A 20,457-nucleotide genomic window follows, 5' to 3' on the forward strand; every position below is an offset into this window, starting at 1 on the left:
TCCCCTCCAGCCCACTCCAATGATGCTTGCTGATTTTTTTTGTGATGTTAATTTGCTCACAAAATTTGCTGGATCCCTACTGTTTATCAATGAATGGCTGTGTTTCCCAAACATCAGATGTTTGCGTATCTTCACCACATTTAACATGAGTTTTCAGTGTCTCATCTATACAGTTACTTGTTTTATTTATTTATTTATTTATTTATTTATTTATTTGCAGTACGCGGGCCTCTCACCGTTGTGGCCTCTCCTGTTGCGGAGCACAGGCTCCAGACACACAGGCTCAGCGGCCATGGCTCACGGGCCCAGCCGCTCCGTGGCATCTAGGATCCTCCCGGACCGGGGCATGAACCCGTGTCCCCTGCATTGGCAGGCGGACTCTCAACCACTGCGCTACCAGGGAAGCCCCAGTTACTTGTTTTAGATTTTTCTTTACACTGACCCTTCTCAGGGATGTTTGCATTTTGGCAGGAATGTGTGAAATTTTTTTTTACTTTTTATTTTTATTGGAGTATAGTTGATTAACAATATTGTGTTAGTTTCAGGTGTACAACAAAGTGATTCAGTTATACATATACATGTACCTATTCTTTTTCAAATTCTTTTCCCAATTAGGCTGTTACAGACTATTGAGCAGAGTTCCCTGTGCTATACAGTAGGTCCTTGTTTGTTATCCATTTTAAATATAGCAGTGTGTACATGGCATTCCCAAACTCCCTAACTACCCTCCCCCTTCCCTCCCCCCTGGTAACCTTTAGTTCGTTCTCTAAGTCTGTGAGTCTGATTCTGTTTTGTAAATAAGTTCACTTGCGTCATTTTTTTTCAGAATTCCACATATAAGCAATATACTATGATATTTCTCTTTTGCCGTCTGACTTACTTCACTCAGTATGACAATCTCTAGGTCCATCCATGTTGCTGCAAATGGCATTATTCCATTCTTTTTAATGGAGGTGTAATATTCCATTGTATATATGTACCACATCTTCTTTATCCATTCATCTGTTGATGGACATTTAGGTTGCCTCCATGTCTTGTCTGTTGTAAATAGTGCTGCGATGAATATTGGGGTGCAAGTATCCTTTCGGGCCATGTTTTTCTCCAGATTTATCCAGGAGTAGAATTGCAGGATCATGTGGCAACTCTATTTTTAGTTTCTTAAGGAACCTCCATACTATTCTCCATAGTGGCTGCACCAATTTACAGGAATGTGTGAATTTTTAAGATAAAAGCTCTTGCAGTCCCAATCAAAAGGTGGAGAGCAGTTTTGTGGAAGGGTTTTGAGCTTTCCTAATTCCCTGCCACCACGCAAGCTGGACCTCTTGACTTGAAGCTAAATTTCTAAGATGGAAGGTCCCAGCAAGATTGAGACGTGTGGGACTTCCCTGGTGGTCCAGTGGTTAAGACTCCATGCTCCCAATGCAGGGGGCCTGGGTTTGATCCCTGGCTGGGGAACTAGGTTCCCACATGCCGCAACTAAGAGCCTGCATGCTGCAACTAAAGATCCCACGTGCTGTCAACTAAGACCCAGCACAGCCAAATAAATAAATACATATTACAAAAAAAAAAAAAAAAAAAAAAGATTGAGATGCATGACACAGATTACTACACCTCTCTTGAGTCATCAGGGCAGAGGTGGCTCCTTCACGCAATTTGTCTCTTCAGCTGAGGTTGGGAGGGAGACGGTGAACATTTGGTTCCACCTCTGGGGGTAGGGATGGGGGTGGGGAGTATGAATGAAGGAGGAAGAGGAAGAGGGAAAGAGACCCGAGTTTTCATAACTCACTCTCTGACGTTTGAAAATACCCTATTTCATTATTTTCTAGGATTGGTTTCTGCAACATCTATTCCGAGAAAAATATTAGAAAGAAATATGTAGTTTCTTTGCATCAGTTATCCCCTTTGTCAATATTAAACGACTTAGTCACTTCTCTGGGGAGTTAAAGAGGTTGATTCATGGCTATGTGACCCTCTTGTCACTTCTGGTTCCTTTTTCCTTGTTCTATATCAAGACTCAGAGCCCTAGGGAAGGGCATTTTTGCACTCAGAGAAGAACCTGAGAGGAGCCTGTAAGTAAACTTTCAGAATAATCTTGATTTTGAAATTGCTTTTCTTTTATAAGAAAAAATTAAGTATTAGTAAATTGGAATAAACAGTTGAGACTAGAGGAAACTTGAAACCTCTGCCTCTATCCCTGACAGTTTACCTATGTACAGAAATATCAGAAAGTCTTTGTTAACATTGGCCTGAGGGATCTGAATCCCTCATCTCAGGCAGGACTGCAGCTTGAGCATCTTCTTAACAGAACAGCTGTGTGGACGTGGGCCATCCCTGGCTTTTGAAGAACTGATCTGTTAGCCAAGGCTCGGGTCGCGGAGAGGATCAGGGCTGGCTCGGAAAGGCTGCCAGGCCTCACAGACAGTGCCATGCCGGGCTGAATTGTTCTGTAGACACCCCTCTGTTTACCCAGTAGCTTTCATTAATCTTTCCTTCCTTGTGTGAAGGCTGCTTTCAGAGAGGAAGGCGTTCGCTGGCTTTCCCAAGGCGAGAACGACGAGAACAAAATGATGAGGAATTCATTCCACCTCTTGGCGCTGCTCGAGCTATTCTGGCAGGCCCGGAGAACACTGCGTTCCCGACCAATTTATAAGTTTGCAGGAGTTTTAAAAAAAGAAAGAAAGAAAAAGAGAAAAGGACAAGAAACGTTCCGTCCTCCTTTTGTCCCCCTTCCGGGTGCTGGGCTTCTGCAAAATGCAAGCGCCCAGAGTGGGCTCGGCCGCTCTCCTTTGCCTTTATTTCCGAGACTGGGGGCTGGCAGGACCCAAGGGAGCTGCGGACCCAGAGGTGAAGTAACCTATCCAAGGTCACATGCAGGCCAGACCCCAGGTCTCCTGTCTCCCTGCCCCGTGGTCTTTTTCTATCCCACTCTGCCCTTTCTCCAGATTCCCTTTAAAATCAGATTCCCATCAAGTCCTGAGGTCAGTGAGAGGCTTATGTGTCCAGACTAGGTTCCCACAGGGGGTTAGAAGAGCGGGTTGGAGGAGAGGAGAAAGAACGTCCGCAGTCGGGTTTATTTTCCCCCAGGGTGTCTGCAGACGGTACCTGGGCTTGTTGCGCATAAGCCATTGGCTTCTGCATGGGGAGCAGGGCCAGAAGGAACTGGTCTCACTTACTGGAAATCTCAGGATGTCCGACAAGGCGAGTGCTCCCCACTTGGGGAAGGAGGGGGTGGGCAATAGGACCGCGTTGAGTTCCTCGTCCTCTGGGTCCTTCCCCAAAGAAGGCTGCATTGGTTTTTCCTGCACTTGCAAAAGCAGTGATCCTGTGGGTTTCTGTCTGCCAGCGCCAGAGCGACACTGGTGATGTGCTTCTTCAATATCCCTCCAATCCTGAAGACGCCCAGGGTGGGCCACTTTGGAGGCTCTAGTTATTACTGTCACAGCTGCTGGCTGGGCCTTGTATCTGAAGCAAAGATGTGTTCTTTGCACCTTGAGAGTTAATCCGTGCTCAGAGGAATCACAGGACAACACAGGAATGTTCATCGCCCTGACTCCCCAACGAAGTGGGCGAACAGGGCTCTGGGGCTGGGGCTTGGGGCTGGGAGCCTGTGTCCTCCGTGCCAGGGCTTTTGCTGCTGCCACTGACGTTTAATAGCCCCCCGGGGAAAACAATCAAATCCACTGCGTATGCACCTCACAGCCGGCGTTTGCTGGTGTGCGCAGGTTGATGGAGAAGCCTGGCTGCCTCTGTTTCCCATGGCAACGGCTCAGCTCTGCGTGAAAGCAGATAAGTGTGGGCTCAGGCTGGATATACAGACCGCACAGCTCTGCATGGCTCCGGCCTTGGACCAGGAGCTTCTCATCACTGCCCCTGTTCCTTAACTTGTTCCCTCCCACCCAGCCACACAAACATTCCTTTCATCCCGTGAAAGAGAGATGGGTCCTTGGTGATATTCTCCTGTGAACTGCAGCTGTGGTTTCCTGGCCCCGGGTTGCGGCACAAACTAGAGTTTAGGGATAAAGGGAGGAAAGTGGTAATTATTCTTGGGATATTGCCGTTGGTAAAAGCAAAAAAGCAGGTACACGGTCCTGGGGAGACACTGATGTTGAGATAAACATTATTGATAATGGAGGCACCGTAAAGAGAAACTGCAGGTTAAAGCGATCAGGTTAGCCTTTTAGCTGCTGCTGGAAGAAGCAATGGCGAGAGAGGGAAGGGCTCAATCCAGGAGAGCAAGAGAAGGGAATAAAATAGAGCTAGAGATCTTTGGGGAAAAAATATTCCCAAGGCATAGAGAAAAACCTGTACGCATGAGACTGGAATCTGGCCTACAGCATGATTTTAAAAGGTACCAGGGAATAAAAAGAGGGTAACTCAGGTGACTGGAGGAGGAGGAGGAGAAGGGGAGGAGGAAGGCCGGGCAGAGAGAAGAGGAGGAAGTCACGCGAGGATTTCCCCAAACACCAAGGGTTGCAGACTGACAACCAGTAGCCAAAACCAGTGTCAGACTCTTTAAAAATAATTTGAGTCAACCTTTTTTTTTTTTTTTTTTTTAATCAGGAGATGCTACCCAAAGTTAATTAGATTTCTGGCTTCTCTTAAAAAGAAAAAAATCAGAAAATCTGGCAACACTGGGTCTGTGTACAGCCTCGAAGATAATCTGCTGGGCTGGAGCTGTTGCTCCTGCAACTTCAGCTGGGACATGGGCTCCCAGCCCCCAGGACCCACTGCCCACACCCCTGTCCCCCAGGAAGTCTCTGTATCTCCTGATTTTCTTCACTCTTTACAGTGCCTGTCTGACCCCTGCAGGCGTGTAAAGGCTCAGTGCTGCCCACACTGCCCTAATTTACCAGCAAAGGGAAAGCCCCGACCCTAACCCCCAGCTCAGCAGAGAAGGTGGGGACCAACACTGAATGCTGCTCTCATCCCCTGACGCTGGGAGAGACGGTTCAGTTGAGAACGAATGCCCTGCAGCCTAGACCTCAGACCAGGATGGGCCTGACACCCAATGGAGATCTGTAGTCAGCCCTGGAGGGTTTAGTTAGGCTGTGCTGACAGGGTAGGTGGAGGACGCCCCATGAAGACGACAACGCAAGGAGAGTTTATACCTACAGCGTTGAATGGCATTTCAGGATTCGCGCATGATTGGGATCCTGGGAATACATTTCAACCAAATTTAGAAGCTACTCTTTGAGGATCATGTTAAAGAGAGTCTGAGAAACTTGCCTATCCTGAACCCTCAGTGCCACGTAAACACGGGTTAGAATCCTGTCTCTCCTACTTACTCGCTGTGTGACTTTGGGCAAGTTATTGAACCTTTCTGAGCCTCAGTTTCCTCATCTAAAATATATCTATATAATCATACAGAGCTACTGTGAAAATTAGGAATAATGTATTTTGGATGCCGTTAACAGTGGCCAGACGCTTGGTAACAACTTGATAACTATTATCTATTATTATTACTATTTTGCTTGTCCACTTTTCTAATTATTTATTTTGTGATGCCTGAAGGCAAATTTGGTATGTGGGAAACTTTAACTACATTGCTTAGGAACTCTGGTAGGAATTTTAAAACAGGTTTCATGAAAAGTCAGAAATGAGATGTTGATGTGATGGGAAATGTGTCCCATTGTGGGCGAAAACTGGGGTCTCCCTCCCACTTCTGCCTCTAGTCCAGGACAGCCTTGGCCAGCCCAGTAGCCTCTTTGGATTTTCGTTTCCTCATCTGTGGAAACCAGCCGGCCAGGTGTTGCTCATCTAGAGCTGTGCTGTTCAGTAGATAGACACCAGCCACATGTGACTGTTTAACTTTAAATTAATTAAAACTAAATAAAGTTAAAAATTCAACTCCTCAGTTGCACCAGCCCTAAGTGCTCAATTGTCACATCAGGCTAGTGCTGACCATGTTAGACAGCACAGATACAGAACGTTTCCACCACTGGTGAAAGTGCTCTCAGACAGTCCTGAATTCTAGAGATGGCTACGCAGTGCCTGGTCCTCAGATGAGCAGCATCAGTACCACCTGGGATTTGTTAGGAATGCAAACTCTCAGGGGCCAGTCTAGACCTTTGAAATCAAAATCTGCATTTTGACAAGATTCCCCCAGTGATAACATACTCAAGTTTAATAAGCTCTGACCTGTAATATTTCTTCCAGCTCTAAAAGTAAAATTTAAGAATCTGGGGCTTCCCTGGTGGCGCAGTGGTTGAGAGTCCGCCTGCCGAGGCAGGGGACACGGGTTTGTGCCCCGGTCCGGGAGGATCCCACATGCCGTGGAACGGCTGGGCCCATGAGCCATGGCCGCTGGGCCTGTGCATCCAGAGCCTGTGCTCCGCAACGGGAGAGGCCACAACAGTGAGAGGCCCACGTACCGCAAAAAAAAAAAAAAAAAAAAAAGAATCTGGGTATCTGCCTGAAAAAGTCTTTGAGAAAGGAATAAGTAACCAGCTTGTCCAAATCCTGATTCCCTGCTTTTTCTAAAAGGAAAGAACTGGGGCCATCGGAAGAAAGAAAGATTAGAATGACTGCACCTCTGCAGGAGCAAGAGGATAGAGATCAACAGACATCTAAAGGCAACGTGTCAAACATCAGTGCTGGGAAGGCGGTGCAATCCACCTCCTGCCTCTGAGCCTCTCATCGTTGGGACATTGAAGCCTTGCCTAAAGAGCTTCAGAGAAGGGACGTTCTCAATTTGCTGTGGCAGCAAAGAAACAAGAAGAAATGGGTTGCATTTCCTAGGCACCTTATCTCCAAGGCATCTTACTGTGCTTGCCAAAGCTTCCCTCCTTAACCCTCACCAGGAAGGAGCTCAGGCAGGTCTTTTATTCAAGTAGGGAAAATGAGGAACAGAGACTGGTGAAGAAATCAAGGCCACATTCAACAGACTGGAACACCAGCCCTGAGCTTGTGGTCCAAACTCGCCTCTGCGGCTTGAGCTATAAAATAGGAGAGAAGGCATTTGGTCCTCTTGCTGCAGAAAGTTTTGATGTCCTTTGGTGACATGCTGTTTTCAGCACCAAAACAAAGGGGAATCATATTAGATCTGTTGCTTGTTAAGAAAACATGTGCCTCTTACAAGACAAAATTGCAGTAATAGATCTTATTTAATTGTTATTAGACTTTATTGCCGAAGGCTAAAATTTTAATGTATCCATAAATCTGTTTCTCACTTGCAGAGAAATCTCTTTATAAAGAACACACTGTACAAGGATGAAGGCAAGAGGAGGGGAAAATGAATCTAAAATATGCATTATTAATTTTTTAGAAAGCAGGCAACATGGTACCTCATAAAGGATATTAGAAAAAAATAAAACAGCTGGGATTTTTGATTTGCTGTAGAGAAAAGTCTGCTGATTAGAGAAACATTCTTACAGGGTAAACTATTTTGATGCAAAAGAAATGAGCAGATAGAAATGGGTTTGTGATATACACATCAGCTCTTAAACAGTCACTGGCAGAAAGTGTGATGCGTTTCCAGCAGATACAGTGGGCTGAGCATCCTGTCACATAACCCAGAGCCGTGGAATCTGGGCGTGGCTCGGGGGGCAGGGAGACCTGGTCTGAATTCTGCTACGCCACCTACTCTCCGTGTGATCGCTGACACATTTCAGCAAGCGCTCTGAGCCTCAGTGTCCACTGTGTGAAAAGCAACCTCCAGAGGCTTTAGGGAGGATGCAGAGAGATGCTATATATAAAGTGCTCCTAGGACATAATAGACAATTCTTATCTATTAGTGTACCAATTACTCAGACAATGGTTTGGGGTCAAATCCAAAGCCATACCGAAGAAAGCAAATGGGGACACAGAGGAGAGGCAGCCCCTCCCCATTTGCTGTGGTGCTGGGTGTCCTGCCCAGTGTCCGCCTGCTCTCTGCTGACTGATCAAGTCCTCCGACCCAGGCAGTGAAGCAGGGCTGACTCGCACTGGCAAGGCTGGGGACAGCTCAGGAGCACAGGGGCTATCAGCGATTTCTGGGGCTCAGGGAGGCATAGGAGTGGAGTTGGTGCATCGGAGTACTGCCAACCTCCAAATCAACCTCCAGTTCTGAAAGGAAGCAAGCTTGCAGGAAAAAAAAGAACTCTGTTCTTTTGCTGGTCCCCATTCTAAGGTCCATTTCTTCCAATTTCCTTTCCTCTGGATGGAGTAAGACCACCATCTTAGGGAGGAACTTGAATCTTCTATAAGGCCAGTCCCACGTGGTAATGACCCTTCTTCGACACGATGTCTCCCCATATCTCTTCTCTGCACTGAACTTTCCCGTTCAGATTATGCGCAGGAGCTGCAAGCCCTCTATATTATTGCCGAAGACATTTCCACAGGTTTGTTCCTAACCTGCCTATTTCCCCATCTCATTTCTGTCCTACATTAACCCCGTCCCACCCGAACCCAAAAAGAGAGCCATTTCTTCCTTTCAGATTGCTCAGTTCATGCCCTCCCGCCAGTGACTGGCTACCTTTCTCACATTACCAGTGTAATTCACTGGCTCAAACAGTATTAAGCTACTCCATAAATCCAGCCCCAAAATATTTGATGTGAGAAGTGATTTATTTGAGAGTGTTTAAAAACTGATCAATGTCTTCGTTAAAATTCCATACATAGGGTATAATGCTCATTAGATATTTTCATGTCAATTAAGAGAGCTCAAATTTATTTTGTATCATCCCAAATGAACCCAAGGCTCTCTGAGTGCATCACACACCTAAATCTGCATGACTGACAGAGCAGTAGCAGCCCCATAGCACCTTCATTTTAGATCTGGGAAAAAAGAAAAGATGATTAACTTGGTGACAAATTATTCTCATTTTCCTTGTAAGATTCTCAGGAGAGAACTGCACTCAGAGGGTAGGAGCAAGGAAGGGAAGGCACAATGGTTACAGAGCTGAATACAATGGCCTCAGTCCAATGCCACGTTTAAGTTTGGATGCCTTTGGTTTGCTTTCTTGTCTGTAAACTTAGAGCACAAGAAAATAGATGACTGTCAGAAAGTGATCTTATGTAATGCAGTTTGTTGAAATTTCAGCCTGTCCATCAACCTAAGGTCTGTTTCAATTAATAAGACCCATGGCACAGGATCGCTGCTTTTATCAGTTAAAAATCACTGTGCAAAAAAGCAGCACAGAATTCAGGGGCTCAAAGTAAATAAGCATTTCTTATTGCTCAAGTATCTGTGATCAGCTGGTGGCTGGGGACTGGCTGGTCTAGGATGCCCTATTTCACATATCTGGCAGTTGACTGGCTATTGGCTGAGTTGATGGAATAGACTGGTCATGTTCCTCTTGTCATTCAGCAGCCCAACTTGGTATGACGGGATGAATGACCCCACCCCCCTAGCCCCAACCAAAGATGTCCATGTCCTAATGCCCAGAACCTATGACTATGTTACCTTTCATGGTAAAAGGAACTCTACATATGTGCTTGAGTTAAGGACCTTGAGATGGAGAGATTATCCTGGATTACTTGGGTGGCCCCAGTATAGTCACAGGGGTCCTTTGGAGAGGGAGGCAGGAGGATCAGAGTCATGAGAGAAGATATAAGGATGGAAGCAGAGGTCAGAAAGAAAAGAAGATGCAACATGGCTCTCTTTGAGATGGAGGAGCGTCCACAAGCCAAGGAATATAGCTGGCCTTTAGAAGCTGGAAAAGGCAAGCAAATGGATTTTCCCCTAGAATCTCCAGCCCTCTGCAGCCCTCTGGACCAGTTTTAGACCTCTGACCTCTAGAACTGTGAGAGAATAAATATGTGTTTCTATAAGCCACTAAGTCTGTGGAAATTTGCTACAGCAGCAATAGAAGCTAATACACCTGGACTTGTCAACAAGTTAGTAGTAGGGTTCCAAGAGAGGCAGGAGGGAATCATAGACTCGGGACAGGCATACTATTACTTCTGCCACATTCCATTGGCCGATGGTGTCACAAGGCCATCCCAAATTCAAGGGCTGGAGAAATAAACCCCACCATGTGATTCTATTTCTCTCACTTTATTTATTTATTTATTTATTTTTTGCGGTATGCAGGCTTCTCACTGTTGTGGCCTCTCCCGTTGCAGAGCACAGGCTCCGGACGCGCAGGCTCAGCGGCCATGGCTTATGGGCCCAGCCGCTCCGTGGCATGTGGGATCTTCCCAGACCGGGGCACGAACCCATGTCCCCTGCATCGGCAGGCGGACTCCCAACCACTGCGCCACCAGGAAAGCCCTTATTTCTCTCACTTCTTGATGGGAGAAGCTGTAATGTCACTTTGAAAGGAGGTGTAGAAACTGAGCAGGACCCTGCAGGGCCTCCCCAGGGACAGACCCCGTGTCCCCCACCTCTTGTTTGTAGAAAAGCTTTAGCCTCGTAGGCCTCCCCCCAAGTCCAAAGAGCAAATTTAATGAGAAAAGTGAGAAAATGCAGAACAAAGGAAAACAGTCAAGTAAGACAAAATAGTAAGAGTTTAGCCATAACACAAAGTCAAGGACTTTTAGTGCCTCCTCAAGGCTGTAGATAATAACCTGAACCATATCCTTGAGGTGTTTCGCAGACATTAAAAGCCCCCACCAGGTGGAAGAAGTTAACTGCACGTGACGATAAGCATGTAGACCCCAGAGGGGTTGGAACCAGAGGTTGATGATGTTAATTCCTGAAACATCACGCTGTTACCTCACCACCCACAATTAGAAGGATGTACCAAGCTGATCAGGCAACCCTCTCCCTCACCTTGCCTTTAACAACCCTTCCCTGAAAGCCACTGCGGAGTTCAGGTCTCTTTTTTTTAAACTGTGTTTTTTTAAATTGAAGTATAGTTAATTTTACAGTGTTGTGTTAGCTTCAGGTGTACAGTAAAGTGATTCAGTTAGGCATAAATTTGTATATATATTCTTTTTCAGATTCTTTTCCATTATAGGTTATTACAAGACACTGAATATAGTTCCCTGTGCTGTACAGTAGGTCCTTGTTGTTTACCTATTTTATACATAGCAGTTAATCCCAAAGTTTTAATTTAGCTCCCCCGCACCTCCCCATCCCGTTATCCCCTCTGGTAACCGTAAGTTTGTTTTCTATATCTGTGAGTCTACTTCTGTTTTGTAAATAAACTCATTTATATCAAGTTCGGGTCTTTTGAACACAAGCTGCCCATTCTCCCTGCTTGGTCCTGCACTGGGCACTTTGCAATAAACTCTGCACTTCCCTTCACCACAATCCAGTGTCAGTGGATTGGCAGCGAGTGGGCCCAAGTTTGGTTTAGTAATAGTGTAGAGACTGAGGAGGGTAAAAAATTACGGCCATTTCTTGCAATCAATCTATCATCGTGCCCTTTACAAAGAGGACATTTAAAAGCAACATCTGACCCTGTTTCTCTTTCATTTCCAGGGACACAGGGAGCATGGGTGTCTGGACCTCAGGCACCAATATCTTCCTCAGTCTTTGGAGGACGTATGTGTCTCCAAGAAGCCTTGGATGGATGGACTTGACCCAACATTTGGGCACTTGCTGTTTTGTTGCTTTCATTTCCGTTGGCCTCCTCTCTGGGGCCTTCTACTGGTTTCTGTCCTCATTCACAGTCTTCACCACCTCCTGGATGGTCACGTGTGCTCTGCTGTGCTGCTCCAAGCACGCACGGTGTTTCATTCTGCTCTTCTTCCTCTCATGTGGCCTGCGTGAAGGCAGGAATGCTTTGATCACCGCTGGCACAGGGATAGTAATCTTTGGACACGTGGAAAATATTTTTCACAACTTTAAAGGTCTCCTGGACAGTATGACTTGCAACCTAAGGGCAAAGAGCTTTTCCATCCATTTTCCACTTTTGAAAAAATATATTGAAGCAATTCAGTGGATATACGGCCTTGCCACTCACCTAAGTCTATTTGATGACCTTGTTTCTTGGAACCAAACACTGGAGATCTCTCTTTTTAGTCCCAGCCAAGCCCTGGAGACACAGCTCAATGACACTACAGACAAAGCCCTGCGTGTCTTGTACCAGGTGGTGACAGCGACAGAGGTATTGTCTTCCCTGGGGCGGCAGCTATTTGCCCTCACAGGGCTTCTGCTGGTGCTACTTGGCACTGGCCTCTTCATGAGGCGATTTTTGGGCTCCTGTGGTTGGAAGTTTGAGAACATCTACATCACCAGACAATTTGTCCAGTTTGACGAGAGGGAGAGGCTTGAACAGAGGCCCTGCGTCCTCCCGCTGAATAAGCAGGAAAGGAAGAAGTATGTCATCATCCCATCTTTCTGGCTGACTCCTAAAGACAGGAAAAACCTGGGGCTGTTTTTCCTCCCGGTACTTACCCATCTGTACATCTGGGTGTTGTTTGCAGCCATAGATTATCTGCTATACTGGCTCATTTTCTCCATCAGCAAACATTTCCAAAGCTTGCCAGGGCTTGAGGTTCACTTGAAGCTGCACAGAGAGGTAGGTGCTCACAGGCCCGTCTCACTGTGTATCCCAGCTGTTTGCTGTGTGTTTGCAAAAGATCGTGAACTTCCCAAGGCAGGGCAGTGTCTTATTCCCCTCTGGATCCTCCGTGCCTGGCACGGAGCCTGGCATGTGGGAAGAACACCCAAAATGTGGGTTAGATTGAGTTGAAACCCCAATGTTAGAGCATGAGAACATTCTGAACATTTTTGACCACTGTATTAGTTTCCTGTGGCAGCCGTAATGCAACAGAGGAGACGATGGTTTTTGTTCATCCCATCTTTTCTCTTTTCCATTTTTCCCTGTGGAAATTTACGATTATGTAGACATTTCAGAGGATCTGGATACTGTCAGATACTTGTCTTATTTGTTTTTAAACCTAGCGTTCTGCGCTATGTGGAACGTGCACATGTGTGTGCCTCTGTGTGCATGTGCACACATAGTGCATGTAGTTGTATGTGTGTACATGTGCACGTGTGTGTGCGTGTGCGTGTGAATGTCATGCATGCTGGGTGGTGAGCACTAGCCCGGGCTGGTAAACACGCCATCTACTGTTTCCATATGTCTGATTTTCCCTCCTCTTTATCGAGCTACAATAGATTGTGCCTCTGCTGTAGAAATCTCAGAGGGGAAGGGCAGAAAGGGACCTGGAAACCCTCCTTTGAAAGCCCATTGCCTCCTGCTGCATCCACGCTCTCCCTCCCCTTTTCTCCTGGCTCAGCAGGCACTGTCTGGCCCCTGCCCCGCCTAATCCTGGGCTGCTTCTCGGAGTTGATTACTCTGAGCCCTCTGTTTCCTCTGAAGTCTTCAGTTAATTACAAGAGCCCCGTTGCTCTACATATCTGGAGGAGGGTGGCTAATGGAAGCAGTGTTTCAGATGAAAGCCAAACAAGATTTTCAGCCAGGCTTGATCCGGGGCGGCGGCCGGTAGAAGGGCTTCTCTCCTCCTCTCCCCCACAGTCCATCCCCCTCCTGTAGTCCCTTCTTTGATCTTCCCCTCTCAGTTCTTCCCTCTCCTTCATCTTTTTGCTCCTCTCTCATCTATTTCTCTCTGAGCCAAAACCCATGCCTGTTTTGTGAATTCTCACTGGTTTAGATAGACGGGGGGAGAAAAGCAAGTCTGCCTTCCAAAGAAGGCCCAGAAGCTTTCTAATGACAATGTCCTGGCAAATACATTTTGGGGTGTTGCTGGGTCCTGGGGATGCAAAGTTGTCTAGACCGTGATGGCTGCCATCGAGGGGCTCACGTCCTGGCGGGGGAGGCCACCACGTACACTCACAATGACAGCAGGGTGGTGGGCGCAGAACAGATGCGAGCATAGGACTGCTGTGGGAGCTTGTCTCAAACTCTCTCCTGCCGAGCCTGGGAGGCTGTGCCACCAGCAGCTGGCTTCCACATAAATGGCAGTGCCCAGTCCTTATCCCACGATGACCTTGGAGGTTCCTGGTCTCTCCATTGCAGCAGATTTGCAAAGGAGAAGTCAAGCAAGAAAAGAAACATTGGCTCAAGGTTTCTCCCACTTTTATACAATTTTAAATAAAGAAGAAAAGTGGGAAATGACGTGAATAGACCTGGATGGATAGGTGGACACTGTAAGTAAAAATAGCTACAGTCGGGCTTCCCTGGTGGCGCAGTGGTTGAGAGTCCGCCTGCCGACGCAGGGGACATGGGTTCGTGCCCCGGTCTGGGAAGATCCCACATGCCGCAGAGCGGCTGGGCCCATGAGCCATGGCCACTGAGCCTGCGCGTCTGGAGCCTGTGCTCCACAACGGGAGAGACCACAACAGTTAGAGGCCCACGTACCGCAAAAAAAAAAAAAAAAAAAAAAAAAGCTACAGTCTCTACTTATTGAGCACCTACTATGTGCCCAGCACTGGCCTGCATTAACTTTTCAGGACTGTCTGATACCAGAGTGAATCTTCCATCCATTACTCAATACCATCTTGGCAAATTGTTTACTTGAGAGAGGCAAACACATTTTAAAACACTGGGGTACCATTTACTACATTGCTCGGTATTTTGAGAGTTTGTAACCCTCCACCAAGCCCGTACAAAAGTGTTGACAACCTTTCTGAAGCCCTGACTCCCAGCTGCAAAATCCCCGGTTAGATTCCTAGACTAAAAACTTCTTCCCAGACCGGACACCCGCTGCTTTCTTATTGCAGGATTTCTCATCACTTACTCAATCGACGTGTTTGTTTCTTCAACAGTATTGAAAAGAATGCATGCCACTGCTCTGGGGACTGAAATCTCTCTATTTAATCGTAGGTGAACTGTCTTTTTAATAAGAGCAAAGGAGAGGCAACACAAATGCTTTCTACTGCTTAGCCACAGTGCTGGGGAAATTGCAGATCTGACTTGACATTTGTGTAGAAGTCCCAGGTTTTGGGGTTTCCAGACTTTTCACAGGTATTGGTGTAAATTGAAGGTGCGCGGTGTTCTCTGGGTGTGATTGGGTTCTTCTCAGAAGTCATTTTCCTCCTCTGGGCCCCAGGGCTCTAAGGTGTTGGGGTGATAATAACTTACTAAGTACTCCAGTCTGTAACGTTAATGCTCCATCCCTAAGGTGCTTAATTTACACTGGGAGTAGTTTATTCATGGGCAAGATCTGGTCCATTAATTCCTGTTTTACCAAATTGGAAAACAAATCAACCAAGAGACTATATGGCTTTCTCAGGTCAGGGAAAAGTAAGAGCTGAATCAGCACACACTTCTCCTGCTGGTGGCTTGGCTAGGTGGCTCAATGTCATCTGCCCTCTGGGTCAGTTTGTTGAGGGCAACTGGCTTATTCTCTTGCCTTCAAGCAGGGAGGAATGCACCCCTCCTATCATCTAAGAGAGATGTGAAAATGTCCTATTTTGAGACCTCTATAAATAGGATTTTAGAGACACTTTCAGTAAATATACTCTTCTTTGTATTCTTGCATCAAGAATAATTCCACCACCCGCCCCTCCCCGCCACCTCAAGCTCTAGAAGGATGACTTAGAACATAATTTAATGCCTCCACATCTTTATGACCTTGTGGTCTGCTGACGAGGTGTTTGTCGAGATGGAGAGGCTATGACTGGGTCTTGAGGGGCTCTGCTACAAAAAAAACTTCTCCCCCAGTTGAGCAAAAACCATCTTTCATTAATCCCACATGCTCTGAAGTGTAGAAACAGTGTTCCATAAAAATGGGTTATGTGGTCAAAATTAATAGGAGACTCGTTGGCTGAAGTTAAGGGAATTTCTCTGCTTTCTTCTCAGCACCTTCAACAGTCTCATGGCCATTGTGACTCTCTAAAGAAAGGATAGAGCAAACAAACTTATCTGATATCCTTCTCTCAAGGAAATCTATATTTCCACAATCCCACTTTGGAAAACTCTGCAATGGCTACAACTAAACTTCATCCCTTCTCCTTTATTCCAATCATAGCACATAAAAGGAGCTGGGATAGCCCTTCAGCCAAAGCTCCCTGCATATTTTAAGATAAATGTTACGTGCTACGGGGCAGTATTGAGACAGACAAGCACAGAGTATGAAAATGGCATGGATCTTGATGATTTTATTCTTTCATTTTAGAAACAAGAAGCTCAAGACATCATCCATGATTCTTCATTTAATATATCTCTGTTTGAACCCAGTTGCCTCCCTAAACCAAAGCTACTTCTGTCTAAGACCTGGATTCCTCTCAGTTTTATTCTTGTGATACTAGTGATGCTAGGACTGTTGTCCTCCATCCTGATGCAACTTAAAATCCTGGTGTCAGCATCCTTCTACCCAAGTGTGCAGAGGGAGCGCATCCAATACCTACATGCAAAGCTACTGAAGAAAAGATCAAAGCAGCCAGTGGGAGAAGTAAAAAGGAAACTGAGTCTGTACTTTACAAAGGTAAAGCCAAAATAGGGTTATAACCTGTAATTAGGGAAATTTTGATTTTGAAAGGCAAATGGAATTTCAAAGAACTCTTCAACATTACATTAGGGCTTATATCCCCAGCAACAGACAGGACACTTTCGGGGTGGGGGTGGTGGTGGCGGTGGGTGAACAGTGACGGGGAACAGATGTACATGGCTAAGTCCAGAAGACCCTGCAGCAATGCCGGTCCAGAGGATTCTACAAGATAGCCTTCAAAACACTGATTTCAAGTGAGTACATTCAGTCATATTGTAGAAAAGCTACTGGGAAGGCCCTCTCTAATGGCTGTTAAAGAACAATACCCGGGGCTTCCCTGGTGGCGCAGTGGTTGAGAGTCCGCCTGCAGATTCAGGGGACATGGGTTCATGCCCCGGTCCAGGAAGATCCCACATGCTGTGGAGCGGCTGGGCCCGTGAGCCATGGCCGCTGAGCCTGCGCGTCCGGAGCCTGTGCTCCGTAACAGGAGAGGCCACAACAGTGAGAGGCCCACGTACCGCAAAAAAGGAAAAAAAAAAAAAAAAAAGAACAATACCCAGTCAGAGTTACTTTACTGGAATAAATAAATAACAGAAGGGAAGTATCTACTGCAGCTTGGTAAACTCCAAAGAATTTGCTCATTCTCCAGCATTAAAAATTATATCTGATGATATATATATATGATATGTATATATTTATACATATATATGATAACATAATGACTTTCATACACATATAAAATGAGCACTTGTCAAAGATTTTATTCAACGTATTAAAGACGGAAAGAACAATTTATTTATTTATTTATTTATTTACTTATTTTGTGGTACGCGGGCCTCTCACTGTTGTGGCCTCTCCCGTTGCGGAGCACAGGCTCCAGACGCGCAGGCCCAGTGGCCATGGCTCACGGGCCCAGCCTTTCCGCAGCATGTGGGATCTTCCCGGACCGGGGCACGAACCCGTGTCCCCTGCATTGGCAGGCAGACTTTCAACCACTGCGCCACCAGGGAAGCCCCAAAAAACAATTTAAATCACACATATATACAGGTCATCTTGAATACCAAAATGAATTTGTTTAATAGATACAAAACTGGCTTCTTCCACAAGGGAGGATGGGAAGATCAATTGTACTCTGCAGGGTGAAATTCATTTGCATGTCCATGGACAAGAGTCATTTGCATTGTTGCCATCAGCTATCTACAGCTTACAGAACTGGAAAATAGTTCATAGACAATGAAAGACCAAAATAATCCCTAAGGGTCAGCTTTTCTGGCCATTTCCAAGTCTCGTGAAAAGTTTGTGTCAGTGGCATTTGAAATGACTCTAATGCTCATTCATCCAGCTTCGTGTCTTTTCAGATTCATTTCTGGCTTCCAGTCCTGAAAATGATTGGGAAGAAACAAATGGACACTGCCAGTGAAGACAACCCGTGAGAGGCCCCACACAGCTCCTCAGCCACACTGTTCCAGCAATTCTCCTTAAGTCTACTGATCGTGACCCGTACTCATGCCCAGCGACAAAGAACTACACTGCATGGTCCTTCAGCGGTTTGAGTTTGCAGGGCCGAACTACTTTTTTCCATAAGGGCCAAAGGGCTACCAGATAAATTGTTGTGCTGTCTGTCTCGCAAACAAGGCACATGATCTGGACTGTATCTCAGTGTAACAGGACTATAACCAGGCCCTTCGAGGAGAGTCTCAGCATAGAGTAATATTCAAAGAAAAAAACAGAAAAAAATTGGAAAAAATCAAAATCTCTACTGCAGGCTGACAAACAAATATCAAGGAGAACATGCATGTGTGATGCCAGCAAAATATCTTTAAACGCTTCTATCCCTTCTCTGCCCTTCTTAATATCCTTCACAGCTATTTCCTACCCACAACGGTCTGGCCTCCCCCTGCCCCCTTATTCAAGAGCTCTTTCCAAAGCCCACCTCCAGCAGCTCCTCCTTTCTTCTCACCACCTTCTCTGCTCCTATCCTCTACTTTCCTGGATCTCTTTTGTTTTTCCTCTTCTACCAAATCCTTCAGCCACAGTTATTTAGAGAACACATTTATTAAAATCCTATGAGAGGCTTCCTACAATGTGCATCTTGGGCCTCTTTTTCACTATAATCAATGTACACTCTACACTACAGGGGCCTATTTCCCCTATATTCAAAATACCTAAGAGGGAAAAATACTGATTCTATTATCTCTAAAGTGCCCGAATGGGAAGAAATGAAGAAACATTAAAATTTTAAAACAATTTTTTAACTTTTCATTTTGAAAATGTTTCAGCCTTATAAAAAAGTTGCAAAATAGTAAGTACAGCGTTCCATTTACCTATCACCCCTCATCCCAGAACATTAACATCTTACATAACCATAGCACAATTGTCAAAACCAGGTAAATAACACTGAAAAATGCATAATCTACAAAACTCTTTGGATTTTCACCAATTGTCCCACTAATTTCCCAAGGACTAGTCCTTGATCCAATCCAGGCTCATGCATCGCATTTGGCTGTCATGGTTCCTTAGTCTCGTCCAGTCAGGGACAGTTCCTCAGTCTGTCTTTCTTTTTCTTTCATGACCTTGACAGTTCTGAGGAGTGCTGCCAGTTATTTTGTAAAATGTGCTTTGCTTTGGGTTTGTCTGATGTTTCCTTATAAGTAAACCCAGGTAATGTATTTTTGGGCAACAATACTACAGAAGCGCTGACATGCTCTTCTCAATGCATGAGAGCAGGGGTATGTGATGTTAATATGTCTCGTTACTGATGAGGTTACCTTTCTTCACTTAGTTAAGATGGGGTCCTCTGATTCTTCCACTGTTGAGGTTACTATTTTCCTTTTGGAATGAATAAGTATATTGTGGGAAATACCTTCAGACTATGCAAACATCCTGTTTCTCATCATACATTTACCCTCTAATTTTAGCATCCATGGATGCAAAACTGTGCCAGCCAAATAGTGATTTTCTATTTTAATAATATCTTCTACATTTTAAAATTGAAATTCTACACTCTCCCCAGAATGAAACATTTTTTTCGAAGACCAAATTTTGTTTTGGGCACCAGAGTAGGCATTTTACACATAAGGTCTCATTTATGTTTCATGACAATCCTGTGAGGTAGGTAGTATTATTTCTATTTTATAGATGGGAAAACTCACCCTCAAAGACCCTGACTTAGCTGGCCTGGGCTGGGGCCTGGGCACTGGCATGTTTAAAGCTCCCAGGTGATTCTAATAGTTGGCCAGTACTGAGAACCATCATTCCAGGAAGTTTTACTGAATTGCAGGTCTTTCAACACAGGTCTTCAATGGTGAAATTTCTCTAGCAGAAGGAGCCTACATTAGAAATCTGAGTCAGCATTTCCCAAAGTGTGTTCCTCAGACCACTAATCCCTTAGTTGTTCCATAAAAGAGTTATATGATGTCAATAAATCCACACAATCTGCCTTCCAACCTTGAAGATTCATAATGCATGCTGGCATAATTTTAAAACTTTGAGAAACCTATAATAAAGAAATCTCGGGGCTTCCCTGGTGGCGCAGTGGTTGAGAGTCTACCTGTCAATGCAGGGGACATGGGTTCGAGCCCTGGTCTGGGAAGATCCCACATGCCGCAAAGCAACTGGGTCCGTGAGCCACAACTACTGAGCCTGCGCGTCTGGAGCCTGTGCTCCGCAACAAGAGAGGCCGCGATAGTGAGAGGCCCGCTCACCGCAACTAGAGGGAGCCCTCGTGCAGAAAAGAGGACCCAACACAGCCATAAATAAATAAATAAATAAATAAATAAATAAATACATAAATAAATAAATAAAAAGAATCCTTCCTTTAAAAAAAAAAAAAAGAAATCTCATTTAACCTGTTTCACACAAAATTTTCTCAAGCTATTAAACATGGAACAATTTTACCTGTAATAACTGTTAACAGCACATAGGACCAGTTCTACAGCCCATACTCTGGTAAATACTGATATAATTGGCATAACTTTCAACCAAAAAAGATCTGAGAAGGTAAAGATGAATTTGTAGTTTTGGTTTATTTAAATATTCTGATGATTTTATGCTTTACTGTGTTTTCTAAAGAAAACAAAACTGTGTTTATTAAAATTATATATTAATAAACTAATACAATATGTGATTTTTTTTACTCATTTTGCAATTATTCCTCCTACAGAGACAGGATCTGCCCCACATTAACTAGGC

At 45.2% G+C, this 20,457-nt stretch overlaps 2 protein-coding genes across 3 annotated transcripts in view; one reads left to right on the plus strand and one right to left on the minus strand.

Annotated features, from left to right (window-relative positions):
* Positions 1–20,457, minus strand: part of DPYS (dihydropyrimidinase) — a 146,779-nt gene that overhangs the window by 15,566 nt on the left and 110,756 nt on the right. The window lies entirely within an intron of this gene.
* On the plus strand, positions 11,361–17,699 carry DCSTAMP (dendrocyte expressed seven transmembrane protein). Of its 2 annotated transcripts, XM_060116485.1 has the most exons (3): positions 11,361–12,389; positions 15,955–16,263; positions 17,625–17,699. In XM_060116485.1, the coding sequence occupies exons 1-3, from the start codon at positions 11,361–11,363 to the stop codon at positions 17,697–17,699; spliced, it is 1,413 nt and encodes a 470-aa protein (XP_059972468.1). The 2 variants fall into 2 exon arrangements, with proteins under 2 accessions (XP_059972468.1, XP_059972469.1); XM_060116486.1 differs by lacking the exon at positions 15,955–16,263 and having other exon boundaries at positions 11,361–12,187; positions 17,625–17,649.

This window comes from Mesoplodon densirostris, chromosome 13 (assembly GCF_025265405.1).
Source record: "Mesoplodon densirostris isolate mMesDen1 chromosome 13, mMesDen1 primary haplotype, whole genome shotgun sequence".
In the NCBI taxonomy this organism is placed as follows: domain Eukaryota; kingdom Metazoa; phylum Chordata; class Mammalia; order Artiodactyla; family Ziphiidae; genus Mesoplodon; species Mesoplodon densirostris.